The 26,556-nt window shown below is 40.2% G+C and overlaps 1 protein-coding gene across 1 annotated transcript in view; it reads right to left on the reverse strand.

The window, feature by feature from the left end:
- Positions 1-26,556, reverse strand: part of STAC (SH3 and cysteine rich domain) — a 74,036-nt gene that overhangs the window by 13,899 nt on the left and 33,581 nt on the right. The window contains exons 3-8 of the mRNA XM_009556669.2: positions 14,056-14,156; positions 11,911-11,992; positions 10,019-10,134; positions 5,593-5,674; positions 1,137-1,201; positions 154-242 (exon numbers count right to left, since the gene is read on the reverse strand). Coding sequence (XP_009554964.1) covers positions 154-242; positions 1,137-1,201; positions 5,593-5,674; positions 10,019-10,134; positions 11,911-11,992; positions 14,056-14,156 — 535 coding nt within the window. The remainder of the gene's footprint in view (positions 1-153; positions 243-1,136; positions 1,202-5,592; positions 5,675-10,018; positions 10,135-11,910; positions 11,993-14,055; positions 14,157-26,556) is intronic.

Raw genomic sequence — 26,556 nt, forward strand, 5'->3', positions numbered from 1 at the left:
GAGCAAGATGCAAAGTGGAGTCCCTCAAGCAGAATACCTGGCAAGTTGCACTAAAGTTCACCAAAACTTGTGATTATTTCCTGAAGAGCTGACAGCTATATAAGCCTCAGTTCATATGCGTCAAATTAACTGATAATTATTTGGGCACTTTACCTCATCTCCAAGTCTTCGTTTTCTTGTGGTACAAATTTGTACAAGGCAACATAGGTGTTCATTTGTAGCGTGCTTTTATAAAATGGTCCCTTTAAGAAAAAAGAGAAAGAGAAAATATAAATATCTGTCCTTCAGAGGAATTTGGTTCATTTTGTTAGAGACTGGGGAATCAGAGTCTGATCTTCCAAGAAATGAGCTGGAATCATCTAATTGCTTTCACACTTTGAAGGATTATGGCCCAGATACACTGTGAACCATTAAGGCAACAACTACCTACATTTATAAATAAAATTCTTTGAATCCTGAGATCAAATTTCAGCCTTTAAAGAACACGAGCGGAATTGTGTGTAAGTTAGTGTTTTCGGTGACATCCTAAAAATGAGTCTGCCTTTTGCTCTCTGTTTCTGTATGACTCTTAAAAGCCCAGAAGTATAATATTGGCATTACAGAAGGTGTCTATTATACAGTCCTCATTTTGCATGAAGCAAGAGTTACACAGTGTACAAGTCCAAAAAACAGGTTGGGGAAAAATCACTTTCTTAAACAGAAAGCTGCTTGCACTGGGCTTCTCACAGAGAAGATTGGCTACTCACTCCTTTCTCTCCACTGGTAAACTGGAGGAAAAAAATAAAGCACCTAACCCCCAAATAATTTTCCAAATTAAATCTGTGATTTTTACTTTACTGTAGCTCAATTGTTATGACATGGCTTATCCACTGGGTATTTTGTGTTCACAATATCAATTTTTAATAAACAGAAAACATAAAAGGGACCTTGAAGGGTAAACCAAAGAGCCATCCAGTTTTGTATATTGCTTCCAACTACTGACAGTGGCTCAGAAATTATATAAGAACACAACAGTCAGATGTTGATGCTTCTCCAGAAGATGAACAGATGTACTCAAGGTCCTCACTATTCATACAAACAGGCCTTTTATATGTCTTCCCATTCCCATTTCATTCTCTCAAAATTTATGTTCATACCGGGGAATGTATATTTTTTGGTTCTTCTCCAAAGTGTTCTGTGCCATTTTCGGTGTATGTAAACACTGAAATAAAGCAAACACATGACATTTTAGCAGTAGTTTAAGATTCTTCACTTAAACAAGATCACTTTTATTTTATAAATCTCTTCCCTTTCCCCCTTACTTCATTTGATCCCATGTGCTCTCCTTTAAACCATTCTACACCTCCAACAAAACCATGTATACCACTGGCACATGGCACAGAACAATTTCTGTTTTGAAGAATTTTCAACTGTGACAAGTAAACCATTTTGATCAGATGAATATACACAAGTGCAGAACTGGGAACAGATCCTAGATCCCCTAATTGCAGCTTTATCCTCACCTTAAATGCTGTATTTTCACGTTCAGGATAAGAAGTATTCCTGTTTAAAAGCATCTGCAAAACCTGATGACCATATATGAGCAATATTGCAGGCAGTTTGTATGCAAAACCCCTTCTTCCCCTTCTTTGACCCTCTATCTCTAATTGTGTGATCGCCACCTTTGATCTCTCTCCAGTAGTCTCTGCCTGGGGACATGGGATACACTGCCTCTCTCTCTGATTTTATAGTAGGTAATCAAATTGCTTTCCAAACAGAGTGGCTCATACAGATTATCATAGGCCTGTATGTATGAAAATTTTTACTGAATTACTACATCAAAAGCTCACAGAATAAGACAATGGGCACAGCACCTGACATACCTGATTTCTAATCAGTTACCCTCCATTGTAATTGCTTTGTGTACTAATTGATGCCTGACCTTGGTTATCTCCTTAGGAAAAGCACAATGGTTTTACTACATTTACTGGATTCCCCTTTAACATTTTAAGAATTGCCTGGTGTTTCTTGCTTCTGGATAAAGTCTGAATGTGATATTAACAGCTGGAGCATTTGAGCATCTAGAACCATCAGCACCTGGGAGTACCATTTACCTCTGCAGGTGTTTTCAGCAGAAGCTGGGTTTTGTAGTCTCTAATAATTTGGAAATCTCCAAAATAGTCATAAGTAGCAGGGTGATTGTCTTTTTTTTTATCGTCTGTTATACTTAAATGTGTTCAAGGGAAAGAAGGTGCCAAGGAACACCAGACTACTGATTTTCTTTCCCCCATTTGCCCTTTGACTTATTCACCCTATCTTCCATTGGTACATATTCCTGTGGCTATTCTACATTTGTAAATGACAATCAAACAAAATCTTTGAATAAGTTTTATGAGTGTACTAGTAAGGTTCTTTGATAGCAGAGAGTTGTACTTAGATACTGAAAAAAATGTAGTGTACTTTGAACAGAGGAAACATAAGTAAAAGGGCACCACAGTACGGATGAGAAAGATTTTGTACAAAGTGACATTCATCCACGAGCACACACAAGCACATGTACTCTGATAAAACATAAGACAATGTTGTAGTCATAAAGGCCAACGTGAATGTGAAGACAGCATAGTAGCTGGTACCTGCAGCATTTAACCTGAAAATGCCCCAAGCTGTGTCCGGATGACTGCAGCTGACCTGGAGGCCTCAGAGTGCTCCCCACCAAGTCCTGTTTTAGAGAGACTCTGACCCTGCAAAATGTCATGAGTACCAGAGGGAAACCCTCAAAAATAATTTCCTGTATCTTCTAGTATAGGGGTGTATGTATATCTGACATATGTATAAAGGATGTAAAAATCTGGCAGTGTCTAAATCCTACTCAAATTGCTACCCTTCGTTTTTTGCATCAAGAAGAAAAGTAGTTAGGGAGGCAAATAGAGAAAGTTCTAATGAATAAACAGTTGGGTAACCAGGAACAATTCAGACTTGCAAAAAGTCATTCACCAGATGATGTGGAAGTATTTCAGCAGCATGTTTGGAGTAATTTCTGCTTGGTGACAGAAAATAAAGCTAAGTTACTAACATACAGGGTCGTGAGCAGAGGAGCTGACCCAGCAGGAGGAGAAGGAGCTTGACCGTATCCTTGTGTTTGCCAAGAAGTGCTCACCAAACCTGGGTTGGAAGGAAGGATGTTCTATATTTGACTCAAGAGGAAAGTGCTCAAATCCCTGTTGATAACAGGCTCATACATGTCACTTAAAGCACATTTTGGCTTGCAGTACTTCTGTTACAGATGGCAATTCCCAGCAGTGAAGGAGTGTAGCTGGCTTAGAAAAGGCTGAAGGGCTGAAAATTAGGTATGCCATCTTAAAGTTGTAAACTAGGAATTTTTGCTTCACAATATGTGTGCCAGGGCCTGAATGAAATCATCTTCCCTTGAATTTATTGTCAGAGGAGCCCATAGAAGCAATTACACAGCCACAAGTGTCTTTTCCACTGTTTCCCTTAAAGAAAAGAATCTCAGATGTACGTTTTCCTAAAATATTTTCTGCAGAAGACAGTTTCTTGGTGAAAAAAAAAAAAGAAAAAGAAGTGGAATGGACCTGATTCATCGAGGCATTAACGTGGAACTTCCTGCTGAAGATGCAGTAAGCAACTGAGGAAAAAGGAATGGTGAATCACCCTGTAAAAACATTTTGAATTAACTTTGTTGAATTTTTAATCTCTGTTTAGCTCCCTGTTTCTGGATATTACAAGGAGGCACTCGAATTTAAAGGCCACAGACATATGTTGCAAACTAGGAAGTTTTGTTTCGCAGTATGTATGCCAGAGCCTGAATGAAAGCATCTTCCCTTGAAGTTGTTGTCATAGGAGTCTATAGGAGTTGTATGTGAAACTCACTGCTAAGGAGGCATTGGACACCCTATAACAAACTTTTGAATTTACTTTGTTAAATTTTTTATCTCTGTTTAGCTCATGGTCTCTGGATATTACCAGGATGCACTTGAACCTGAAGGCCAAAGAGGTACATACTTCACATCTTTGCACAACAGAAATGCATCTCTTTTCATATTTGTTTGCCCTACAAGCAGCAGATTAAAAAAAAAACAAAAAAGATCTTTGTAGTCTGCAAAGGTTTTTGCCATTTCCACAGCTTGTGCAAACAGTGCGGGCAGTTTATTAAAAATCTACCGAGGAGAAATTTTTGGAGTGACTGATGCATAATTTATACCCTGAGCCTCTGAAGGATGGATTGTAAAAAAGCCAGTGCTGATCAAAGGAATCATTAATGTGCCGTGGAAGTTATTTAGAGGTTTAACACATGCTGAGTTTTAAAACTAATCTCTTTGAGTAAGTTCCTTGAATGCCTCTCAGCGCATTCAGTGAACACAGATCTCGGAGAAAAAAGTTTCTTTGCATTTCAGAAATGAAGTTACTGGTCAACAATGAAATACAAAGTTCTCAGAAAACTCCAAGAGGGATAAATTAATCTCAGGTGGGCAAGATTAAACAATATGAAGCAGACTGAATTGTCTGTCTTTAACCAGGTCAGGTCAACTTGCACTTGCAAGACAGAAAACCTGAAACAATTGTCAGAAGAAAGCAGATGATGTAGCTGAGATGTTCAAAAAATGAGAAGGAGGAAATGATAGAACACAGTGAGGAAAAGTGATAGGGCCAGGAGGGGAGGAAAGGAATAAGGAGGTAGCATAAAATGGGAATGGGCAGCTGAAGGTGGTATTTTACCTACATGGATTGCTACCAGCATGTAAAGAGCACTAGTGGTCTAAGAGAAGAAAGCTATTCTCACTGTGATTTATTTTTATGGTGCCCATCTCATGTGAGATCCAGGAAAGCAGCCTTGAGGTGCTCTTAGAGAAGCTGGTCTGATGGCTTGGGCATGAAGTTTTGCTTAGTGCTTCAAAACCCTTCATACTTACTGCTTCCCTCACCATGACTGAATACAAGCACAGGGTTACAAACAGCATCGCTCAGTGTTTTCGTTACTAAGATCTCAGTTGGTATCATGGTCTCAAAATCCTATCACACTGATGTTACAAAAACATAACTCTTTTATTGCAAAGCAGACAAAGGCATTGGGATATTAATATTACTGTCCACATAATACAGTTGTACTGAGAATTATGTACTGCAATTATGGTCAGAATTCATTGTGTTGGATATTTTACAGACATACATATGCTATATGATTAATTTCCTATCCCAAAGAGGTTATAGTACCTAGAGGCGTGTAGAGAAGTCAAACATATGGAAGTGAAAAGAAGTATTGTTTTTGTTCTTCTTTGCCAGTGTGAAACCGAAGCAAGTTAAGTGTTCAGTCTACAGTCATGTTCATGAAGCACAGGAGATAAGGAATGGACCCAAATCTTGCCCCATGTCAGGTCTGGACACAAAAGAAGTTAAGAAAACTGGTGGCTTGGATTTCATCTGAATGGCAAAAAGCATTCCCCAAATTCTGGCACCAATTAAATTCCCCACTCACCTCCTGCTTTGAAAACCAGAATGCTGGTATAACTTAGACACGTCATAAAATCACATCTGAAATAGCTTATACACAGGCTTACACATCTGAAGATGCTATACTGTCCCGGCAGCACTCACCGCTGTTGCTGCGTTTCCTGCTTATGTCAAGGGTGCCTGCAGAGCTATTGCCTTCCTCAGGAACTTGTGCCAGGTCAGCTGTCTGCGGGGACAGAAAGAGTAAATGAGGTGAGATAAGCCAGAAAAAGCGAATGATGAGGTGAGATAAGCCAGAAAAAGCGAATGATGAGGTGAAATAAGACCACACAAGAGCCTTTTGGGTAGTACTTGGGTGCTACCAGAGGAGAGCAAGTCAGTGTAACATGATTGCAGAAAACCTTGTATCTGATGATGCACAACAAATCATTTCACAGGGACCAGTGAAAACACAGAAAGAACTCCAGACCAAGTTTCCAGTCTGGAGTACTAAAGATTTCTGCAATATAAAGTGAAGCAAAAGTTAAGGAACAAAGGACTATTAAATAGTGTGATTCTTTGTGAAAAACAGAAGGGGCTTGGTGGAATTTGTAGATCGTTCAGGTATAATAAATAGGTGTCTACTAAGGAAATGGACATTAATTGAAACTATTGACTATTAATTTCTTAACCCTGAATACATTATTCTGTAATGTAAAGGTTATGAAAATTTTGGTAACATACTATGAAAAGAGTCAGTCTTTAAGTATCTGCCTTCGCTTTCTTCTTAAACAGTCAACTGGCTGGTATGGTTAGGGAAAATTGAAACCCCAATGTTGTTGTTAGAATGACTATGATTTATTTGTACTATATTACTGTCAATCATGATTAGAGACCCATTGTTCTATGGGTGCAGGAAAACATGGGATGACATAATCTCAAGCCTCAGAATTATATTCTGCATTAGGCTCCAGATTCCTTGGTTGGGTAGTCACCTTCTCCATGTATAGCCTGACAGGAACCAGGAGCTGCTCCAAACAACTCTGTTTGAATCTGACCTTACAGAACTTTAGTTTCTGAACTCTCCACATGTGACTTCTTTTGGGTAAAACGTCTTTGATAACCATGGAAAAACACAAACATTGAACTTGAGTGAGATGTCCTTTCTAATCTGAAAAACTGCAAATCATTATAAGCTCCTAAGCTTTTTTTAAAACTTGTTAACATGATTTCAAGACACATGGAAGGATTTAACTTCACTGCTCCATGGCATTCTGGAATTATACCGTCCACAGTATAATTCAATATATATACTGTCCACATAGCTCTGTCCATTGCTTTGCAGACCTTTGCCTGAGCTACAGGAAGAAACAACAAATGAGTCACATTCACTGTTTTTGTTCAGGGATCACAAAATCTGAATTGCTTCATAGATTTTTATATATTTTTTTCTTTTTACTACTGTTGACAACATTTTTTTCTTTTAGAAAGTACTTTTATAATTTTATTTCAGTTGTCTAATACTTTCCTAGCTACTTCTCTGTCCAAGGATACTAATAATCAAAGTGGTTAAAAGTAGATTTATGCCACAGGTATCTTGAGGTTTTCTTGTTTCGCTTGCTGTTTCAGGATCTTCTACTTCACGGCCCTGTTAGGCCTTGGCTTTAGATTCAGCCTTTTGCAGCAGGTCATGCCTGTCTTGCATCTTGCACAAATGGTTCGGCCCTTGATGAGATGGCACTGCAATAGTACTGCTAACAAGGACTCAGTGTAGAACATATCTAGGGATTTCTAGCAGCTAGGTGGAGAAGAGAAAGACTGGCTTTGTTGAAACATTGAAGTCCCAGCTATTTTTCAGCTCACTACTGTTCCTCAGTCTTCATAGACTAGATTCATAATTGCTGATTAACTTCAATTTTGTTGGGCACTTCTGCATATGGGATGTATAGTGAATGTCTCTTTGATATGTACCTCATCCAAATCCTCCTGAAGTAACCTTAGCTACCTTTAATGATTTTTCAGTCAAGAGTTATATGACAAATCGTCTAATACAAATGATAGAGGTGCAAAACTTTTTTTGAGAGGAACTGGTCCACAAAAAACTAACAAGAACTGGAATCACATTTACATCACCTCAAGTGACTTTCTGTTGTAAATGTGGGTTGCAGAAGCACATTTTTCAAGGAAGCAGTAGGTAGTAAATCTGAAGCATATGGCCACTTTCTTTTATGGGAAATGCAGAATCTGGGCTGAAAAATCACAGTGTGTTCGTCCACACTGCTCAGTCATGTTAAAAATACTTAGTCTAGTTCAGAGCAAGATGGTTATCTCTACTCTGCACAGACATGGACTGCAGTCCTCGAAACTTCATGGCTGTAGAGGTACGGCACAGCTTTCAAGCTAGTTTCCTTCACTTTTAGCTACCTTAAGCAGGAGTAACTATGCTGCTCTGACCCAGCACAAGGCATTCGACAGCCTGGACACCACTTGCAAAGTGAAGCAGAATCTGAGGTGTGACCACGTCCCTGGCATCCTTGGTTTAGTGACACGATAGAATTTGAAGGACTCCCTAGTTCCTAAGGCTGGGACACAGCCCAGCTGCAAAGCCCCAGTGTTGCTCTGAGCCTCACAACTGCATTGCAGCCTCTGCAGCACAGAATTGAGGACCGCTGGGGAAAGATCTTAGTGTCTATGTATTAACTGCTAATTCACATGCTCTGGTGCATTTTTACCTGGGCTCTAAGTGCTCTGTGTCTTGTCCCTGGCTCTGGTTACTGGTCAGTGCCTACTCTCGGGTCACACATCAGAGTTGTAAAGCTCCATTGCCCAATCATTTGGATCAGGATTGTGTCTGCCCCTGGTTCTCATTCTTGCCTCAAACCACAGGCTTTGACTGGCAGAAGTTATGGTTTCACATGCCTGTTTATTCAGTTCCCTAATGTTTTCTATTTTCGGTATGCTGACATGTGTTATATTCTCTCTCAGCCTCAATACCCTGGAGAAATTCCCGTAATGAACTTGCGTTCCTCATTTTACACCCACATCCCACCTAGTTATGATCAGCTCCCTAGGGCAAGCTGATACAGTGTTCATGATTTCTATGCTTGATTTGTCATTCGTAATTCAACATAATACTTTATTGATTTGGAAAGCAATAATTACATTTGTAGATCTTCTGTTTCAAAATAAATTAAATAATTGAAAGAAAGAAATTTAATCACAATGAAACAGGTGGCAGAGTCACTTTGGGTTTTAAAAAATAATGGAGATTCCCAAATTCCGTTTGAGGCACAAAGATAGATAGAAGACACATCCTTCAATAACTACCTCGCAGATTTCATTTTTTATTTCTTTAAATTTGTTTGTCTTCTTTCCTGCCTGACACAAATGGACATCTGTTTAGAGACCACCTACATCACCCGAGGCCACAGTTCAGTCATGTGAGTGTGCATACATTTAAGTGTCAGAGAAATGTTGCACCAAACATAATTTCAGCACAACTTTAAATTAAACAAGTAAGTATTCCTCTGAGGCCTGGAGACAAAATCACTGTGTCACTATGCCTGGTGATTTGTATTTTGAGTTAAGTGCTGGAGGTTGTCAGATAATGTGGGTCTGGCAATCAGCTTTAGTCTCAAGTATATTCAGGTGAGGCTTTGTTGTGGTTGTGGTTGAGTGTTGCAGAGTAGGAAGGATCTCTTGGGAAAAAAAAGAGAGCCCCAAGCATAGGCTTAAATGCCTGTTTATGAGAGATGAAAGGGGATGAAATGTTCTTTCAACACCGTGAATGAGCCCCAGACCTCATGGAGTCCTGATACTGTTGAAATAACCATTTCCGTAAGAAAGAAATTGCTAAGTGATGTTGTTGAACTAGGTATGGATTTAACAAAGGCAGGGCTAAGGGAACAATAAGTTCCATCATTTGCTTTGTCCTCCTTCTCTAGCTCTTCTGCCACAGTCCTGCAGAAAGTGCCTTTTATGATAAGTGAGAGTGGATGACAGAGTTTAACAGCAAGGTTAAAATCTCCCCATCTAGATAAAAGAGGCTGAGCATACCTGTCTGTATTTGGGGTTTGGAGAGAGGAGCCCAGACCTGTGATGACCCTCTCCTGAGCCTACACTGAGTAGGGGTGAAGGCACCAATCCCTTGTCCTGTTACAGTAGCACTGACTTAATTTTGGCTGGGCTTGTACTGTGGAACTTATACTTCCAAGCCTAGGCCCTAAGGACTCCGTGCTTTCACAATCACTTGCATGAAGTGTAAATGGACACCACTACCGACAGGCAGGATTTGTCCACTCCAGCATGACAGTTAAATATCTCTGTTCCACTTTTACAGAGATACACAATATTAAAATAATATAATTTCCTTTTATAATCAGATAAAAGAAGATTATTAATTTAATTTGTATTTTTTCTCTTTCTCTTCCAGTTTTGCAAAAATAATAGGTTTTCTAGTCTCCTTTTGGAAGCTGTAAGAATTTTTTTTTACTGTTTGAAATACAAGTTTTGTGAACCCATACAAACTCCTGTGAATGAATATCTGTTGCTCCTCCACAAAGAAAACGCAAGAAAGATGTGGCATACTTACAGAGTTTCTGTTGGGAGATTCAGACCCACTTCCAGAACTGCCCTTTTTGGTTTTCTGAGCTAAGGAAGTCCCAAAGCGAAGAGTTTCATATACAGGGTCAACCTTATTTCCACAGGCTGCAACAGAAGGAGCAAAACATGCATCAGTCCCTTGAAGATATGTCTGCTCATGTTCCTGCTCTACTTGGAGAAACATCTGCCTCTACCAACATGTTGGGGTGTACGCTAAGAAGCACAAATTGAGAGACTGCCCTCATGAAAAGTGTTCGATGAACTTAGTGGAACTGGCTTTTGCTAGTGATTTTCTGCTGCCTCTCTTCTCCCATAAAGATCATCCTTCCCTCACACGGGCTCTTTGGGTCCTTGCCATTGCCTCATCTCTCTTCACTTGACATCCTCTTCCTCTAATCACCACTGATGCTGCCTATACTGCCGTAAGGAAGACAAAGTAGCAGGAGGATTTAATCCATATTTGCTCCATGTTGCTACCACTGACCTCTTGGATTACTTGCAACTATAGATGCTTGAAGCGAAAAAAAAGGTGCCTTGTGCATGAGCATTTTTGTGGTGTGGGTGGGCCATCACCTTTAATCCATTTACCCTCACAGTGCTACTACTTGGATAGTTTGGGTAAACAGGACGGCCTGGATCTTCCTTGAAAGGTACCAATATCACCACTGTGGGGCCATATAGGGTCTAGAGGCGTGTATGAGTAGGTACCTGCATCTGGCAATGCGCTCTAGGTTGCTCAGCTCATTCGAGGGGTAGCCAGAAAGGCCACAGTCCCCACTGGCACATATCCATTCAATTCTCATTTCCACTGTCCCTCATAGCTGCCCCCAATTCATATCCCATGGCAGAGAAATGGATGAGTCAAATTGGCATGAGCAAATCTAGTTCAAAACCTCTTCTAGATACCACAGCATTGGACCCTAACCTCCCTTGCAGTACAAAGCAGTAGACGTATATACAAGCATAGACATCTGAAGCACTATGTAGAAGCAATGAAGTACTTGGCCAAAATACAGAGAAAACAGGATTTTGAATTTTGATGAAAGGAAAGCACACCTCATTTTTTAGCCAGAGTTTGATCAAAATGTTCCTATCACTTCTAACAAAAATGATGGATGTTTTTTAGAAAGAGAAACCTAGATAAAATCTATGTAATTCACTTTTTTTCTTTTCAACTGCTGAAACCAACAAAGTATAATAAATACCCTTAGACAGTAATTTTAAAGTGACTGCCTAGTTTTGGCTTTCATTTTTAGCAGTGCCAGGCTTGGCTGGTCAAAGTATTGGTGAGGAGAGGTTGAGGTATTTTTCTTTTTTTCAACTCAACTTCTCACTTTCAAAGTGTTTCTCCTTACATATTTGTTATTACAGAGAGCAAAATCTGGTCTTTTCAATATTTCGGCAGTGTGTAGACATGATCAATAGTGACAAATAAGAGGAAAGTAAGTGTGGGTGAAAAAGGAGAGGAACCTAGCAAAGTCCTTCAAAAGCCAGACCAATGGTTTGAATGCCTCCCACTGTTTTGATCTCTCTTATCTGGTCTTCTATCTCGTTCTTCCCAGCTTTGATATTCACCTCAATATTCCAGTGCTTCCTCCCTTTGAAGTTTCTACCTTGAGCTCAGGTAATTATTATTTTAAACAGGGTAATTGCTAAGAGGTTATATGTACAGGGTTTTGAGTGAAATGCACAATAGACACACCCTCTCCTCTTCCAGCTTTGTATCTTTGAAGTGGTCCTTTCCCGAGATGGCAGAAGGACATCCAGTCACTGAAAGGAGCTGGAAGGCTGCTGAGGGTAAATATCATGGCTGAAAGTCTGCCGCTGCTGTTGCAGAGCACTGCCAAAAGGAAACTGAACGGAAAAGCAATCAAAACCTACCAATAGGCATCACTTCTTTGATGCAGCCAAACTGTTCATGAATGAGTAGTGGTGAGCTGTAATACCGTCGAAATCCCTTCGGCTGGAGGGAGAGAAAGAAAAACCAAATGAAGTGCATTGCTGCCATGAGTGACGTAGTAGAAATAACCTCAGATCTTTGGCTACTAGCGGAATAGTGTGTTGAGGCTGGAAATTTGCCTCTTGTGGTTGAGTCACCGTAGGGTGTATAGATCAGGGATTTATTTGATTTTTCTCTTGGAAAAAAACCAGTTTCCTGTGTTTATGTGGAAGGAAGAGGAACTCATTTTCAGGCCCCCCTTTTCTTTTTTTCTTTTCTTTTACACGAAAGCAGAACTAATTAATTGCAGTAGAAGTACTGAACCATTAGAGGTTCTGAGAAGTGTCCCTCTTCCTTTCCTATGTAATGTGAAGTTGCATTGTTTTGTATTTGCCGAACAGGTGACTATTCTTCCCCACCCTGACTCCTAATCCTTATGTTCCCCCATATGCACTTGTGAAACCCAAGGAATTTAGAGCCTTTATTTAGGTTTTTCTAAGGTTTGCTGCTGACTGACTGCAGCTTCCACTGCTTTTTTGTCTTGTAAGGTCAAAAAACTCATCACCAGATGAATGCTAAACAATGAAGGTGCTAACATCTAAGTCTTTGGAAGTGCCTTTTACTGTATTAGAGGTTCACAAATGGTCTCTCAGATTGGTAATCTTTGTGGGTTGTTAGAACTTTCTAGTCATAGTGAGAAGTGGAAAAGTCACATGCGTATGTACAAGTTTTCTGAATCCCCTGTTCAACATTACATCAAAAAGTGATAGACAACTAGTTCTTTTGCTAATGAGCTACCGTATAGATTGAGAAGGAATGAGGGGACTGAGAAATTTGATTTCTTAGCTGAATAAATGCCAGATTCCCCAGTCTCAGTTTGCACCCAAACAAACTAGATTAAGACACAATACGAGCTCATAAAACTCCCATGACTTTGCTGTATGACTTCATGCTTGAAATTTGGTCTCTACTTTTCTGCTTTTGTAAACTAGTAAACAAAAGAGCAGAGGCTGGAATCAGAAATGTGTGAAACAGTTATCATGATTGAATATGTGGCTTGTCCAAGGCTTGCAATGAAGTCATTTAGCTTTTCACAGATCAACTTCCTACAGCAGAATGCTTCTCACTAGGGCTACAATTATGGTTTAAATGCTTGAATATTTGTTGCAGGTATATAAACAGCAATAACATTCACTGAATATTCCTGGGAAGGAAAGATCTTTCCAGGGAGAGGTGGGCTTTCTAGCTCTTTTGAAGTTAATGTTTGATTTTTTTTCATCTTTAACACCTTAAAACTATTTGATTTTAGGTTATATTTGTCTCAGCGGCCTTCAGGATGCAAGAAATCTGAGGACATCTGAAACATGAATACATATATTCAGTTTTCATATTCAAAATGGTCATTTACCAAGATCTTTTTCTAGAAGTAAGCAAAAGAACTATATTCCTATAAAAGTCATCAAACTGGGCTAGAGTAGTCTCAAAACGTGTGTCCTGTCTTTGCCAATAATGAGAATTTGCTGCTTGGAAGGTGAGCCAGGCACTAAGGTGCTGTATCTGTACAGGGGCAGGTTTCCTCCCATTCTCTCCTGCTGAGAGAATGGTTCAAACTGTATAGAGTCTCACTGTGAAATACTCTTTGGTTTTCTTTTTAAGATGAATAATGTTTTTTGTCAAGCCCCAAGAGTGCAAAAAACAATAAAACATAATTTGAATTATTTTTTATTTCTTATTTTGATTAGTTTACCGCATTTCTTGAGAGATTTAGACTACAGCAAGTACAGTTTAAATCAAGTTAATTAATTCTGATATTTAGCTAAATTTGGATTTTGTAACAGTTTTCATACCCACAAAACAGAAGAGATTTGTGTTTCATTTCTGTTCAGGATTTTGAGTAGTAGCAATTTCCCAAATTGATAGCAAGGGACTACCTGTCTTTACTTTTCTCACCTCAGTAAAGTGACCTGGTGTCGGTTCTGTTAATGCACCAGTTAAATGTCAGCCAGGGGGTCAGGCACACAAAGCAAGCAGCTCCAGAACGTGCTGGTGCCTCCAACTGCACTTTCTGCCCTGAGCTGCTCACTTACCAGCTTGCCCATGCAACGTTGTTGTCCGATACTGTCTGTACACTTGTGGTGGATGCTCATTTTACAAGCCTTACAGCGCAGTCCATGCTTAGCATTTGTCCCTGTGAAATGCAGAGAAATGATTTAATTAGACAAAATCAATAGTTTCCATGCATTAAACAAATGACCTGAAAGAACTGATGGGGCGGCCAGTTGCAGAAGAGTAAATATTGACAGCATTCTTTGTCTTGCCCACTTTTCTTAATATACATTTATACAGGCATTTTCTTTACAGTCTCTCCATTTTAGTCATTTCTTCCCCAGGCTCTTTCCTAGGCTTTTGCTGCCTTCAGATATATATTGGATTATGCTCTGATGTATAATAGTTTTATCAGTGATGTCTCTGCCTCACGACCATCAAGTAAAATTCCTTTGCCATTTTGGAAAGGGTTGGCATGAGAGCTGCACGTGGCTGAGGGAGCCACTGATGGAGCACCTCGCCTTTGGATCTGCGCTTCAGAGCCAGGCCATCAGTGGAGGGCCAGGTTTCATGGGTGAGAGGCAGCTGTAGGGGTGTGTAACAGGACTAAGCAAGCTCCCTTACCGTTGCCCACCCATGCGCCCAGGAACTGCTGCTCCCACCTCCCTAAGCCAGTGCTCAGAGGGTGCAAGAAAGGCTCCTTGTGTGTACCCCAATGGGGAAGTGACGATCACAGAATCGTAGAATCATAGAATAGTTTGAGTTGGAAGGGATCTTAAAGATCCCTGCTCTGTTGGGCAGAGACATGTCTCACTGGACCAGGCTTGCTCTCTTTCACTGGCAGTGAAAAAGTTCAGTGCCACTGGTAGGGGAGCTCCAGGAGAAATTTTGCCTTACATAAGCAAACTTCTCCCACTCAGGTAACAGTAATTTTGCATCATCTTTAATGTGGACCTACTTCTAAATGAGAGAGTTGAGTCTGTTTGCTTCCAGGCAGGAACAGTCACTCATCAATACACCCATAAGACTTCCTAAACTATGAAGAAGAAGTTAAAGCGCAGCAACTCTTTTATCCTTATGGGACTGTATAAATGGAATGAATAAACAACACATAAGCTGATTATCATCTACTGTGAGAGTGAGTAAGGAACAAGGTAGTAAAAAAAACCAACCCAAACTCTTGACATTTTAACTGGCTCTAATTAGTCAGACACGACAGGAATATTAGTCAGAAGGATCTTGCATCTGAAAGTACTCATGTAGCTCTTGGTTATTTGGGTAGTTAATGCCAAGTGCATGCTGCTGTCTTCATTCAGTGAAATGCTATATCTGAAAGAAGCACTTCAGGGAAGGGGTCATCAAGTAGATAACAAAACCTGCGCCTTGACAGGACTGCTTTCATGGGAAGTGGTCCCTGAAGTGGACACTTTCAAGCCAGACAGAGGCAGGCTGGAGGAGCTGGAAGCAGTTGCAGCAAACCAAGCTCAGAAGTTTTTCTGTGCTTCTTACAGCACAAGGAATTGACGTCCCCCCCCACAATCCTAATGAGATGGCTGGAGAGATGGGGACCAAGTATGCTTGAGTGTGGGTTGCACCTAGGGGGCTCTCAAGTAGCAGGGTCATCACCTGCTCTACACTTATTTCCTGCTCTATGCTCAGCTGATACATGGTGCCTCACTACCCAGGTATGTGCAGATGTCTGGCGTCAGTCCTGGGGTCTTTTTCACTAGTAAACGCAAGATTTACTAGAAGAACACATACCTAGGGTTTTGTTTTCCTGAATAGTTGCACTTGGATTATTGTGCTGTGAAGATTTTTTTCAGTTATAGTTTCTTTTCAATGACACATGCTCAAATAAATATTAACTTCTGCGACTTTGTGCTTTTATTACTGCTGAATCATCCTTCCTGATGGTCAACAACTGACATAGTGAGGAAGCAGGACTTCCTCCATTTTTTTAATTGTATTTATGGGGTGGAATAAAAAAAAGAGGAAAATGGCATCATACTTTGCTTATAAAACACGGATTTGACACGAGTGCTCACACTGGGTCTAATTCTCCTCTCATACTGGATTGTACTGACATAACTCTTACCTGCTTTACCAAGTTACTCCTGAGATTCAGCTGAAAAGGCAGTCAGACTCACAGTCCTTTCTGCTGGCTGTGTTACACTCTTCCAGTCATTGTAGTGTTAACATTACAAGGTGGATATTGGTCCTTACATGTTATAACCATGTGATCACAGAAGATACATATTTGTCAGCAGAACTGTGCATGCAAATGACATGCAAAATGAATGCAAAGTATCTGTGCTACTTTCAAAAATCAAACCCTAGCTTCTTCAGAACACAAATCTGTGGTCATATGAAAATGCGTAAGATGATAAATTAGAAAAGAGCAACACTATGTTTCTATTGCTGAATGCCATTTGTTACCTGTGGCTATGTTAAGTGGTAGCTTCAAAGAGAAGAAAAGTATTTCAGTAACACATTTCAAGCTACAAGGAGTCTTTGTAAATAAAAATAAAATTCTCTATAACTAACAAAAGCATCAATCTTTAATTTATTTTCATTTCTAAATACTTTGTGTACTGTGGGATTAGGCAGCTTGGAAATAATTTGCATATTTCTCCCTGCCTCCCATTTTGAGGGCTTAAAAAGACACATTTATTCTGTGTTTACACCTAGCCGCCGTATCTCAAGATCTGAAAATGGCATTTCTACAAGACACATTTTCTTTTTTCCCCAGGATAATTCTTTTTTCTTTATTTTGAGTTCAGTCATCTTCTTCAGTGTTTCTTCTTCAGCCTCCTGGGAGACCTTATAGCATCCTTCCAGTACCTAAAGTGGGTCTATAGGAAAGATGAGGAGGGGCTCTTTGTCTGGAAAGGTAGTGACAGGATAAGGAGTAATGGTTTTAAGCTGAAAGAGGGGAGATTCAGATTAGGTGTTAGGAAGAAATTTGTTACTGAGAGGGTAGAGCAGGTTGCCCAGAGAAGCCGTGGATGCCTGATCTGTGGAGGTGTTCAAGGCCAGGTTGGATGAGGCTTTGAGCAATCTGACCCAGTGGGAGGTGTCTCTGCTCATGGCAGGGGAGTTGGAACTAGATGGTCTTTAAAATGCCTTCCAATGCAAGCCATTCTATAACTGTATTATTTTGATCTCCTTCACACTAAATCCAACCTCCTCAGAGAATCATGGCTGTTTCAAAACTGCATGCCAGAGACATATACAGAGACAACACACTGACAACATACATAACCCAAAAGTTCCTGAGATTCAAAACTGAGGCACAACCACAGTTCACATTATGGAGAAGACCTGACCCACATTTTGTACAGGTGTAAATGAGACCAGAGCTTGACCTGTTGCATCAGTTTTTGGCCTCCCATGTAAACAAGCTTGTTGCCTGACTGGGGCTGGTTTTGGAAGGTGTCCTGGTAGTTTGAAATGGGGAAAAAGCAGACAGAACATGTATATTGCAAACAAGTTATGTAAAATCGAGTGAGTACAGTGAGAGTCCTGCCTTCATGCTGGAATTAGAGAGGTATTTCATTACACTTAACGTAGTGGCACAGGATACAGCAATGTGTTGAAATATTTTTTTGCCAATAAATTCCCCCAGAGATTATAAGAAAGCTAGGAATTTGGTCTGAACATATATGAAGTAGTAGAAAATAAGTGGTATTAATGACTAAAAGTGAAAAATTATTATAATAGTAATAGGAGAAGATTATTATAATAGTAATAGTAGTAACACCACCACCACAATGAGGCAGATTATTTGAGGGGAATTTGTATCATTTCATTTATCCACCATAGGGTACCAGGGCTTGTTTGAAGTTGAAAGCCTCCCTGTGGTGTGCTTATTCCCACTAGGTTAATCTTTCTTTAAATTGAGGCTTGAGTAAGGAGAAGAATAAGGAGAGAGTTCACATTTGAGATTGTTGCAGCAATGCCTGGAAGCAGCAGTGTTCCTGCAGAAACATTGAAGTCTGTGTAACTAAAACAGTCTCCTCAGGGACTTCTGCTGAACATACCCTGATGAGCTGCAAGCCTGACCATCAATCTTTTGTTTGCTTCTTGAACTCCTAAATAGCTGACAGCCTGATTGCAGTTTACCATTTATTCCCGCTAGCAGATGGGAACACTGTTCCAACCATAAGGCACAGCTGGAATCTACTAGTATAAAGCATTCTCTGAAATGTCTTAGCCCACCTGGAATAATTTCAGTTTGTGGTAGATCAGAAATAGAGGAACTAAAGGCTTAGCTATTAAGCTAAACTAGGAGTATCTTAACTACTTTTCTTTTGTCTGATTTTCATTCAAAGAGGGAATAGAGTAATAGCTTTGATGGACTTTTAGTTATTACCTTCAAAAAACAATCATCCCTTTCAGCCTCTTCTCCCAAGACCCTTAATAAAGTTGCTTAATAAAATTGTTAAAAGCTGAGCATGCCAGAGCAAAGGTTCTGCTCTGTCACTTTTTGATTGCAATCTAGGGATATGGCTGTCACTACTTTTATTCAAGGCACGCTACCTCATTCACTGACCAGGCGGGACAGCATTCAGTGAATGGGCAGCTCTCTTCAGTACTTCTTTTTAACTTTCATTGGTCAGTGTGTGTCCTTAAGCAATATCTCTTGAGTACCATATTAACCTAGTTCCTAACACAAGGTGATTAATAGCCTCATGGGCTTTCTTAGGCGATAGCCTTGCAATATCAGTATATTTGCCAAAACTTTGATGGGGTGACCTGATTTGAGGTAATAACGGTTAAAACTGTCACTGCAGTATTTGGCCCAGATGCTGGCGTTTAAGTTTTTAAAAATTGCAGGCTGCTAAAACTAGGGGTTCAGAATGGGAAGTACGGAATATATTTAGCTGGCTCATAGTGCCTATAAACATAACTATCAATGCAGTCGTGAAATTTACATAGGAAGAAAAAATACACAAATTTTCACATACGTCCTCTGTGTCCTATATACTAATCTCTCTTAATCTGTCTCAAAGTCTGTAAAGGCTGGTATTCCTTTTGCAAATGAAAAAACCCAAACTGACAAAAGATATAGTGTTTCACTGAAAGCAAATGAGAAAATTTCATGTCAGAGTACTGGAATAGGTCTTAAATAAACTTACAAATAAGAGTCTGCCACAGCCACTTTCTTAAGATATCATCTAACACATCCAGACACCTGGCACTGGAAGGAGGCATTGTTTTGAGAAACAGGTCATATTTAATAACACCTTGCTAGAAATATTCTATGACTGGGTCAGTTCCCATTTGGATATCTAAACTAGTAGGCAGGTTTTCCAGAACAGCCACAAAAAATTAAATCTTAAGCGGTTCTGATAATATGACCCTGAATGTTACCAGAAGTACACACTGCATCCCTTTTGTAAATCCAAGCTTTTTTTGGAGGAAGCCCAAATGGAAACACAACACCTCAGTACAGGTAAGGGGAAAGATTTGGAGTCAGAGGGAGAAGAGACAGGGCAGAGTTTGATTCCATGTCTTGTCTCTGTCTCTCCCATAAAAGTAATTTAGTGACTACTCTGCATTTCAAGAAAGTGACATTTATCATAAGGAACGCAAATGGGACTTATATTTGTCACATACATGTGAAGAGAACCTTTATCATCCTCTTGGCCAGCAGAACTGTGGCTGCAGCACTGTCAGCTGATGCATATTGCCTGTTGTTTCAAGACTTAATGTAAGATTAATAGCTAGAGAAGGCGAAAGATCTACAGCCCGAAGAAATCTGAAAGAAACCTGCAAATGTTCCTAACAACATGATATTATGCTGCCTGTATGAAGTTAACTGTATTAGGCATTTGTGCTAAAGTGTGTGTGTGTGTTGTGGAACAGAGAGGATAAAAAGATTCAGGTCTATAAATGAGAGAAAGAAGAAGAAAAAAAAGCCACAGAGGGACTGTCACCTCTGGCTAATCTAGCTATGACCCAACCACTATTTTTTAGCTTTCCAGCTGAGAAGAACATGCCAGCCAGAAATTGTTTTGATTTAAAGCTTTCATAAATAAATACATTTAAAACTGCATATTTTCCATGGAACTTCAACTTCTGCTGTGGGAGGGTGATAAAAATAATGAGTGCCTTGCCCCTTTATCCCCAAGCGCATTTGCAATTGTCACAGGAAAGCTGTCTCCATGCCAGAATTTCTGAGAGATGGAGCATTTTAAGCAAGCTAGGCCAGTATTGTAGCGGTGAAACGCTTAGGATGTCACCTTAGAAGGAGAAAGAAAAGTCCCTGCAATGGCAGTGGTGCCCCTGCAGTCATTGCTAAGCCTTTGCACAACCTCCTCTTCTGTCTCCTTCATTTTTAATTAATTGTTTTTGCATAAAACAAAAGCTATGATGCTGAAAGGGAGACTATTTTTAAAATTTCCTCTATGGCAACTTCCCACCCCTGCGGCTGGCTGCTGCTGGACAAGCTCTCACCCTCCTCCTTCCCCTGCTCTGCCTTAGTCGAGAGCTGTGGGTATATCAGAGAATGACATTTTCTGTAGAGAACATCCACATCATTAAAGTTAAAAGTCTTGAGCCTAATTCCCTGAAATCAATACGTTTGTAAGGATGATTTTGGCATCCCTTTGCTTACCCTTCCTTGCTCTTCAGCCTCCTTGGGATTCTCCTGGCAACCTTAGAAATTGCCCCCTTTCTTTACTCTGATACCTAGCACCCTTCTGGTTCTTTTTCTTAACTGATGCGGGGATGCCATTGCCTGCTGCATTGATTTCATAGAGAGGACAGAGGCTCACATCCTCAGCAGCTCATCAGGGAGCTATGAATCAGAGCCTGGACCTAGATGGCCCCAGCCACCCTAGATGGCCAACTGCTGGAAGTCATTGCTGTCTGATTCCTGACTGATAATTCAAGTTGAGGGATGCACAGTTGCCCGGTGTGTTGACTGATACACAAATATTGATTTTGCATAATGTTACCAGTACTATTAGCAGTCCTCCCGTTGCACTTACCATTGCTAAATACAGGACTGAATGGATTGTTCTAAGAAAGTAATAAAAAGAGGACATAATAATTTTGTGGTCTGCTGCTTATTTTTCTTAACTGCCTCACAGATAAATGTATTACGGCAGTTCTTGGCATTGCCATTTTGATGATTCAAAAGCACCAATTTTCTTTTTTTAAGGAGATGAAACTGCACTTTATGGATACCCTTATCTTTTAACCTGACTGGTCTATGTTAATTTGAGTACTGTGGCAAAGGCACTCTGTGCATGAATAACCAAAGCGTAGGATGAGAATGTTCAAAACACACAGAGAAAACTATGCAAAAACCTTATTTAGAAATTTTTCACAAATGCCAGCAGCATAGGATTGACTTCAAAGGTTTTACTCTTTAGTAAGGGTTTTTTGGTTTTTTTTACAGTTAAATCTGCCAGTTCAAAATGTGTGGAGTTGTGGGTAGGTTAAATCAGTAGCTCCTTGGGATGGAGGTACACTGTAGAGAGTTTGATCCCCTCCATTTGAGACCAACCTGTCAGGTCTGGACCCTACATCTTGACTGGTCGAAGTGTCCTGTTCCCTGAGTCCACCTTTTGTCAGCCTAAACCAAATGGGGTGTGTGGAGAAGCTGGCCCTTGTATATTTATGTTCTGTGGACTAGGACTTGACATCCAACCATGGTATTTGTCCTGCTAAATGAATAAATTTTAGATTATATGCCACTCAGAGGTCTGGGTCTGTCTGAGTGCCTACCGCACTCAATTTCCGCATAACAATATCCGATGTTTAAATAGCAAGAAAAGTTGCCTTGTATGTAGGCAGGCTACAAAACAGCCCATAAAATTAGAACTGACTTCCTAGTGACATAGTTTTCTTTAGAAATGACATGCTGAGAAAAAACTAAGGCAGTAATAGACAGGTTTTTCTTCAAGGCTGTTACTGAGAAGAAAAACATCCCTCTTAAAATAAAGCCATTCCTAACTTCATGGTTTTAAATTGTGCATTTTAGCGAGAGGAGATGCCTTTATTCCTCTTGCAAATCAACTCTGTAACTCCTTGACAAAGAACTTTCAGTGCTGCCAGACCTTTTATTCTGCAGTTCAGGAGCAATGAGACTCAAATTGCAAATAGGCCTTTCCTGTCTTTCAGTGCAAAAGTGATTCTCAATCTTGATGTCTGGTGATCAGAAGAGGACGAAACTCACTGCTCTGTGCTCAAAAATTTGGCCACAAGTGCTTTTTGGGTGGGTTTTGTGCAATCACTTTTTCACATATTCAGCAGCTTTGCTATAAATGTCTGTCCCTGAAAGGAATACCCACCTTCATACTTCTTAAAATACCATCTCAGGTTTTCGATCATGTAAATGCTAGTTAAGATGCTGGTACTCCATGATAAATAAACTGCCAGCTAACTCTTATTGAAAGAATCAGTCCCACCACTCTGAAAACCAAACATAATAAATCATATCTAAAGTGCTTTGCTCTAAACAAACTGACATGGATATCTCAATGCCTACTTTTCTAGGCAATTTTCTAGACAGCTGTACCTGTAGATCTTTGCGCTAGGTCACCTCGCTGAGAAGGAAAATATCTCAGAAGGATAGGCATAGATTTGCTTATGGGAATTGATGCTGAACTACTGAACTACTCTAGAAATGATGACGGCACCAGAACAGGGACAGAAGAAGACGGAGAACTTAAACCTGGTGGTGTCGTAAAGAAGGACAAGCAGAGATCAATGGCTGATCTTGGTCTCAGTAATATAAATAAACATAGTCTGTTCAGTAACTGTTCTTGAGATGAAGATGATGAAACACTTCCAACAAGATCTCCATGTTGGCATGCTCAGGTTATTTGTATCTGTGTTTCGACATGTATTGAAATGAAAAGCCATCCAGTTGCAGCCTTTTTTTTTCTGTTCTGAGATACTTTGAAGTAGCAGTTGAATTTTGTAGGGCCTCTTATATGTGCTGAAACCTTGATCTTTCAGGGACCTTGTACCATCATACAAGAGTTGAAAAACAACATCTGAACAAAAATTATGCTGCAAAAAAAAAGCAGGGCTCTGAGCTTGCTGAAAATATGGCTAAAGAGTTACAGAACGGAAGAGAAGTCTGCCCTCAGCAAAGGGATTTGGTATTCTCTCTGCTATGTTAATGAATTGTTAACACTGCCTGTTGCTTACAGAGTTCCATCATTGATGGGCTTCAAATGATAGTCTGCTATGTGCCAGAAGATTAGGACAATCAATTAGGACTATGAAAGATTTAGTTTAAAAAAACCAAACAAACCTTAATATGTAAATAACCAGTTGCTCTCTGGCTTTCTGCTCTTTCTGTTACTGAGGTTTCTGGCTCTTTCTAGCAAAAACAATACCTCATCAGTGTAACCTCTCGGAGTTGTTCCTAGTCCTTATTAGCACAGCCTAAGTGGCAGAGCCTACAGCTTTGGGCCTCACGGACACAATGCTGATATGTGACTTACCATGGCCACGATTCCTCTCTCTCCATCTTTCGCCCATTTCAGGGTACCTAGTGATGGTGCTGGAAAGTGGAGCAGCAGAAGATAACTGCATGTGTTTCCACCTAAAATGTAGTGCGTGACCAAGATATGGTCACACACAGGCTTCAGCTCCAAAGCCATTTCTTCGCTTGGATCACAATTAGCTGAGGAGGACTGAGAGCTACAGGTGTAAGTGATAGCACAATTTGCTTAGATGAGAGATGATTCAGAGGACCACAGTAGTTAACCGGGTAGTTATAATCAGTTTGGTAGGATCAGTTTTCAGGGAAGTAATTTTTACCATTAGTTACAATGTGTTCCTTATTTACAGAATTTTACAATCACAGTTTCATTTCCACAGGAGTTTTGAAAACCGAATGCCTAAAATTGGACTCCTGAACTCTCGGAAAGTAGCCTGCTACTTGCTAGCTGCAACCTGTACAGGCTGCTTGGAAATGTTGATAGCACTTTGACTCAAAAAAAAAAAGTGATGCATCCCAAAACCTTCAATTAATAAAGAGATAGGAGACTGACCCACTAGTTACAAGGCTGATCATGCATTGTTCTTACATTCATACACTCTTTAGACTGGAACAACTGGGAGCTTGATTTCCAAAAAGAAGATCTGGTGCCAAAGGATGGTTTCCTGAAAGAAAGAAGTGTGCTTGGAAAGAAGAAAGGAACCCAGAAAGAAGAAGGTGAAGATCCTGGCCCAGGGAGAAGTCTTGGAAATCAGATAAGACCCTGAAGAGGAGGAAACCATGGACATCAGTGCCAGGGAATGTCCAGGGACCTTGGCTAGTGGTGCCCGAGATGGGTATCTGCAAGCAGCATTACAACAGGAACCAAAATAACTTTCTGCCCAACCTTCCCAGTAGAGCTGTGACCTCCCTTGGGGTCTTCAATATTGTTTCTTAATTAAAATCTGGTATGCAGATCTTTTCCACATTCGCGTTTATGCTTCCCCACCCTTAACAAGAGCTCAGCATAGTCTTTAAATCTTTGGCTCAGAAACAACCTAAATTTCCAGATAGGGCATTTTGAAAGATCATCAGTGAGAGACGTACCCAACGTCTCAAGTGTTGAATTTTCTGTTGCTCTTCAGAAAAATCTGTTTCAGCTAACAAAGGGTTTGTTGCCCTTGGAGAACACCACTCACCAGTTTAGTCTGCCAACCTGTGTCTTCAGTTTGTTATGGAAAACAACTGCTATTCAGAGGCTATTGCTTATATACTGCTCTCCAAGAGAAAGCATCCTGTGACTGCCCTTTTGGTGACATTTTAGACTCATCATACTCAGTGGCTGGTTATCTCATTGTGCTGGTTTTGGCTGGGATAGAGCTGATTTTCTTCACAGTAGCTGGTAAGGGGCTATGTTTTGGATTTGTGCTGGAAATAGTGTTGATAATTCAGAGGTGTATTCATTACTGCTCAGCAGTTCTTATGCAGTCAAGAACTTTTCTGCTTCTCACACCACCCTACCAGCGAGTAGCCTGGGAGTAAACATAAAGCCGTGAGGGGACACAGCGGGGACAGCTGACTCCAGCTGACCAAAGAGATATTCCACATCATATGACTTCATGCTTAGCAGGAATGTATGGGGGAGGAGGAGGTTGTTGGTGGAGGCTGCTGATTGGGGACTGTTTGGGCATCAGTCTATTTGTAGTGAGCAATTGTTTTCATTTGCATCTCTTGTTTTCCTTGTGTTTTATGTCTCTCTCTCTGTTATTTTCCTTTTCATTACAATTTGTTGTTGTTATTGTTGTTATTATTATTATAATATTTTATTTCAATTATTTAACTGTTGTTATCTCAAGATGTGAGTTTTCTTATTTTTACCCTTCTGCTTTTCTCCCTTGTCCCGCTGGTGAGGAGTGAGTGAGTGGTTGTGTGGTGCTTAGTTGACATCTGGGATTAAACCACGACACCTCCCCAGACATTAATAAAGGAAAATGGACTTCCATGCTCAACTGTGCTGAGGGATTAGATCCAGCAAACTGGGCAAGCACCTTGGTATAACCTATTCATTTGCAAGCTGCAACAAACACTAAGACAGAAAAGATTTCACCTTGCATCTGTAAACAGATGTGGAGATGAACCACTTATGATGCCAATATGCTGTGCCTGGACGTACAGAGTAAGGCAAAGTGATGGAACAAAATGAGGCTGTACTTAGCACCTTCTCCTTTAAAGCCCATCCATGATGGAAGTCTGTAAGCAACGAGCAATGTTAAAAATTCTTGCCCATGCTTCACAAAAAAAAAGACCTGAGGCAGCACAAAATCTGTCTGGAGACAGATTATATTATGTGCCACAGACCTTGGGATATGAAAGACTGCTGCACCTCTAGAGAAACAGGCGATATTAGTACTGCAAACACAACTTCCTTCCTCAATGCATCCAGTCCTTGTTTGGTGGGACCTTCCTGTGCATTAAATCTATACTCTTTCTTTTGCGATTGCTGAGGAAGCCTAGCAGGGACATACTGACTATGACAATGTGATTCACACCGTCTCAGGGATTATACCAGCTGTATGTCATTTCCCTTCTTGGCTGGGAAGATGGAATTGTGGGGAATAGGGGAAGACGTAGCCACATTTTTTTTCCCCTTTTGTTCTTGCTTCCAACCCTTCTATTAAGCAGTAAATAACCTAGTGCTTAACATGAAATATTTCAAGATTTTCAAGATCACTGCCTGCGTATTATGAAGGAAACTACAATGCAATCACAATTTTTAAATGCAGAGCACGTCTTCAGAATTAAAAGTCAGGGAGGGGATCCGTGTGTGTGCAGCACCTTTCGGCATATTATATAAACATATGTCAAGGAAGAAAAAAGTTACCTGGAAAACTAAGATTTTGGCAGTTTAAAGAAGATAATTGCTAAAGCTGCATTTACTTGTATTCGTATTACCAAAGCAAAAAAAGAATGCAATGCTCCACGTGAGCCACAAGGACCACTGCTCTCCGAGATGTTCTTCTACATTAAGAACAGTAACAAGACACTGTGAGCAGGCATTTTGTGATACCTGATGGTAATGTTCTTTTTCTTGCAAAAG

This window comes from Cuculus canorus, chromosome 2, assembly GCF_017976375.1.
Source record: "Cuculus canorus isolate bCucCan1 chromosome 2, bCucCan1.pri, whole genome shotgun sequence".
NCBI classification, from domain to species: domain Eukaryota; kingdom Metazoa; phylum Chordata; class Aves; order Cuculiformes; family Cuculidae; genus Cuculus; species Cuculus canorus.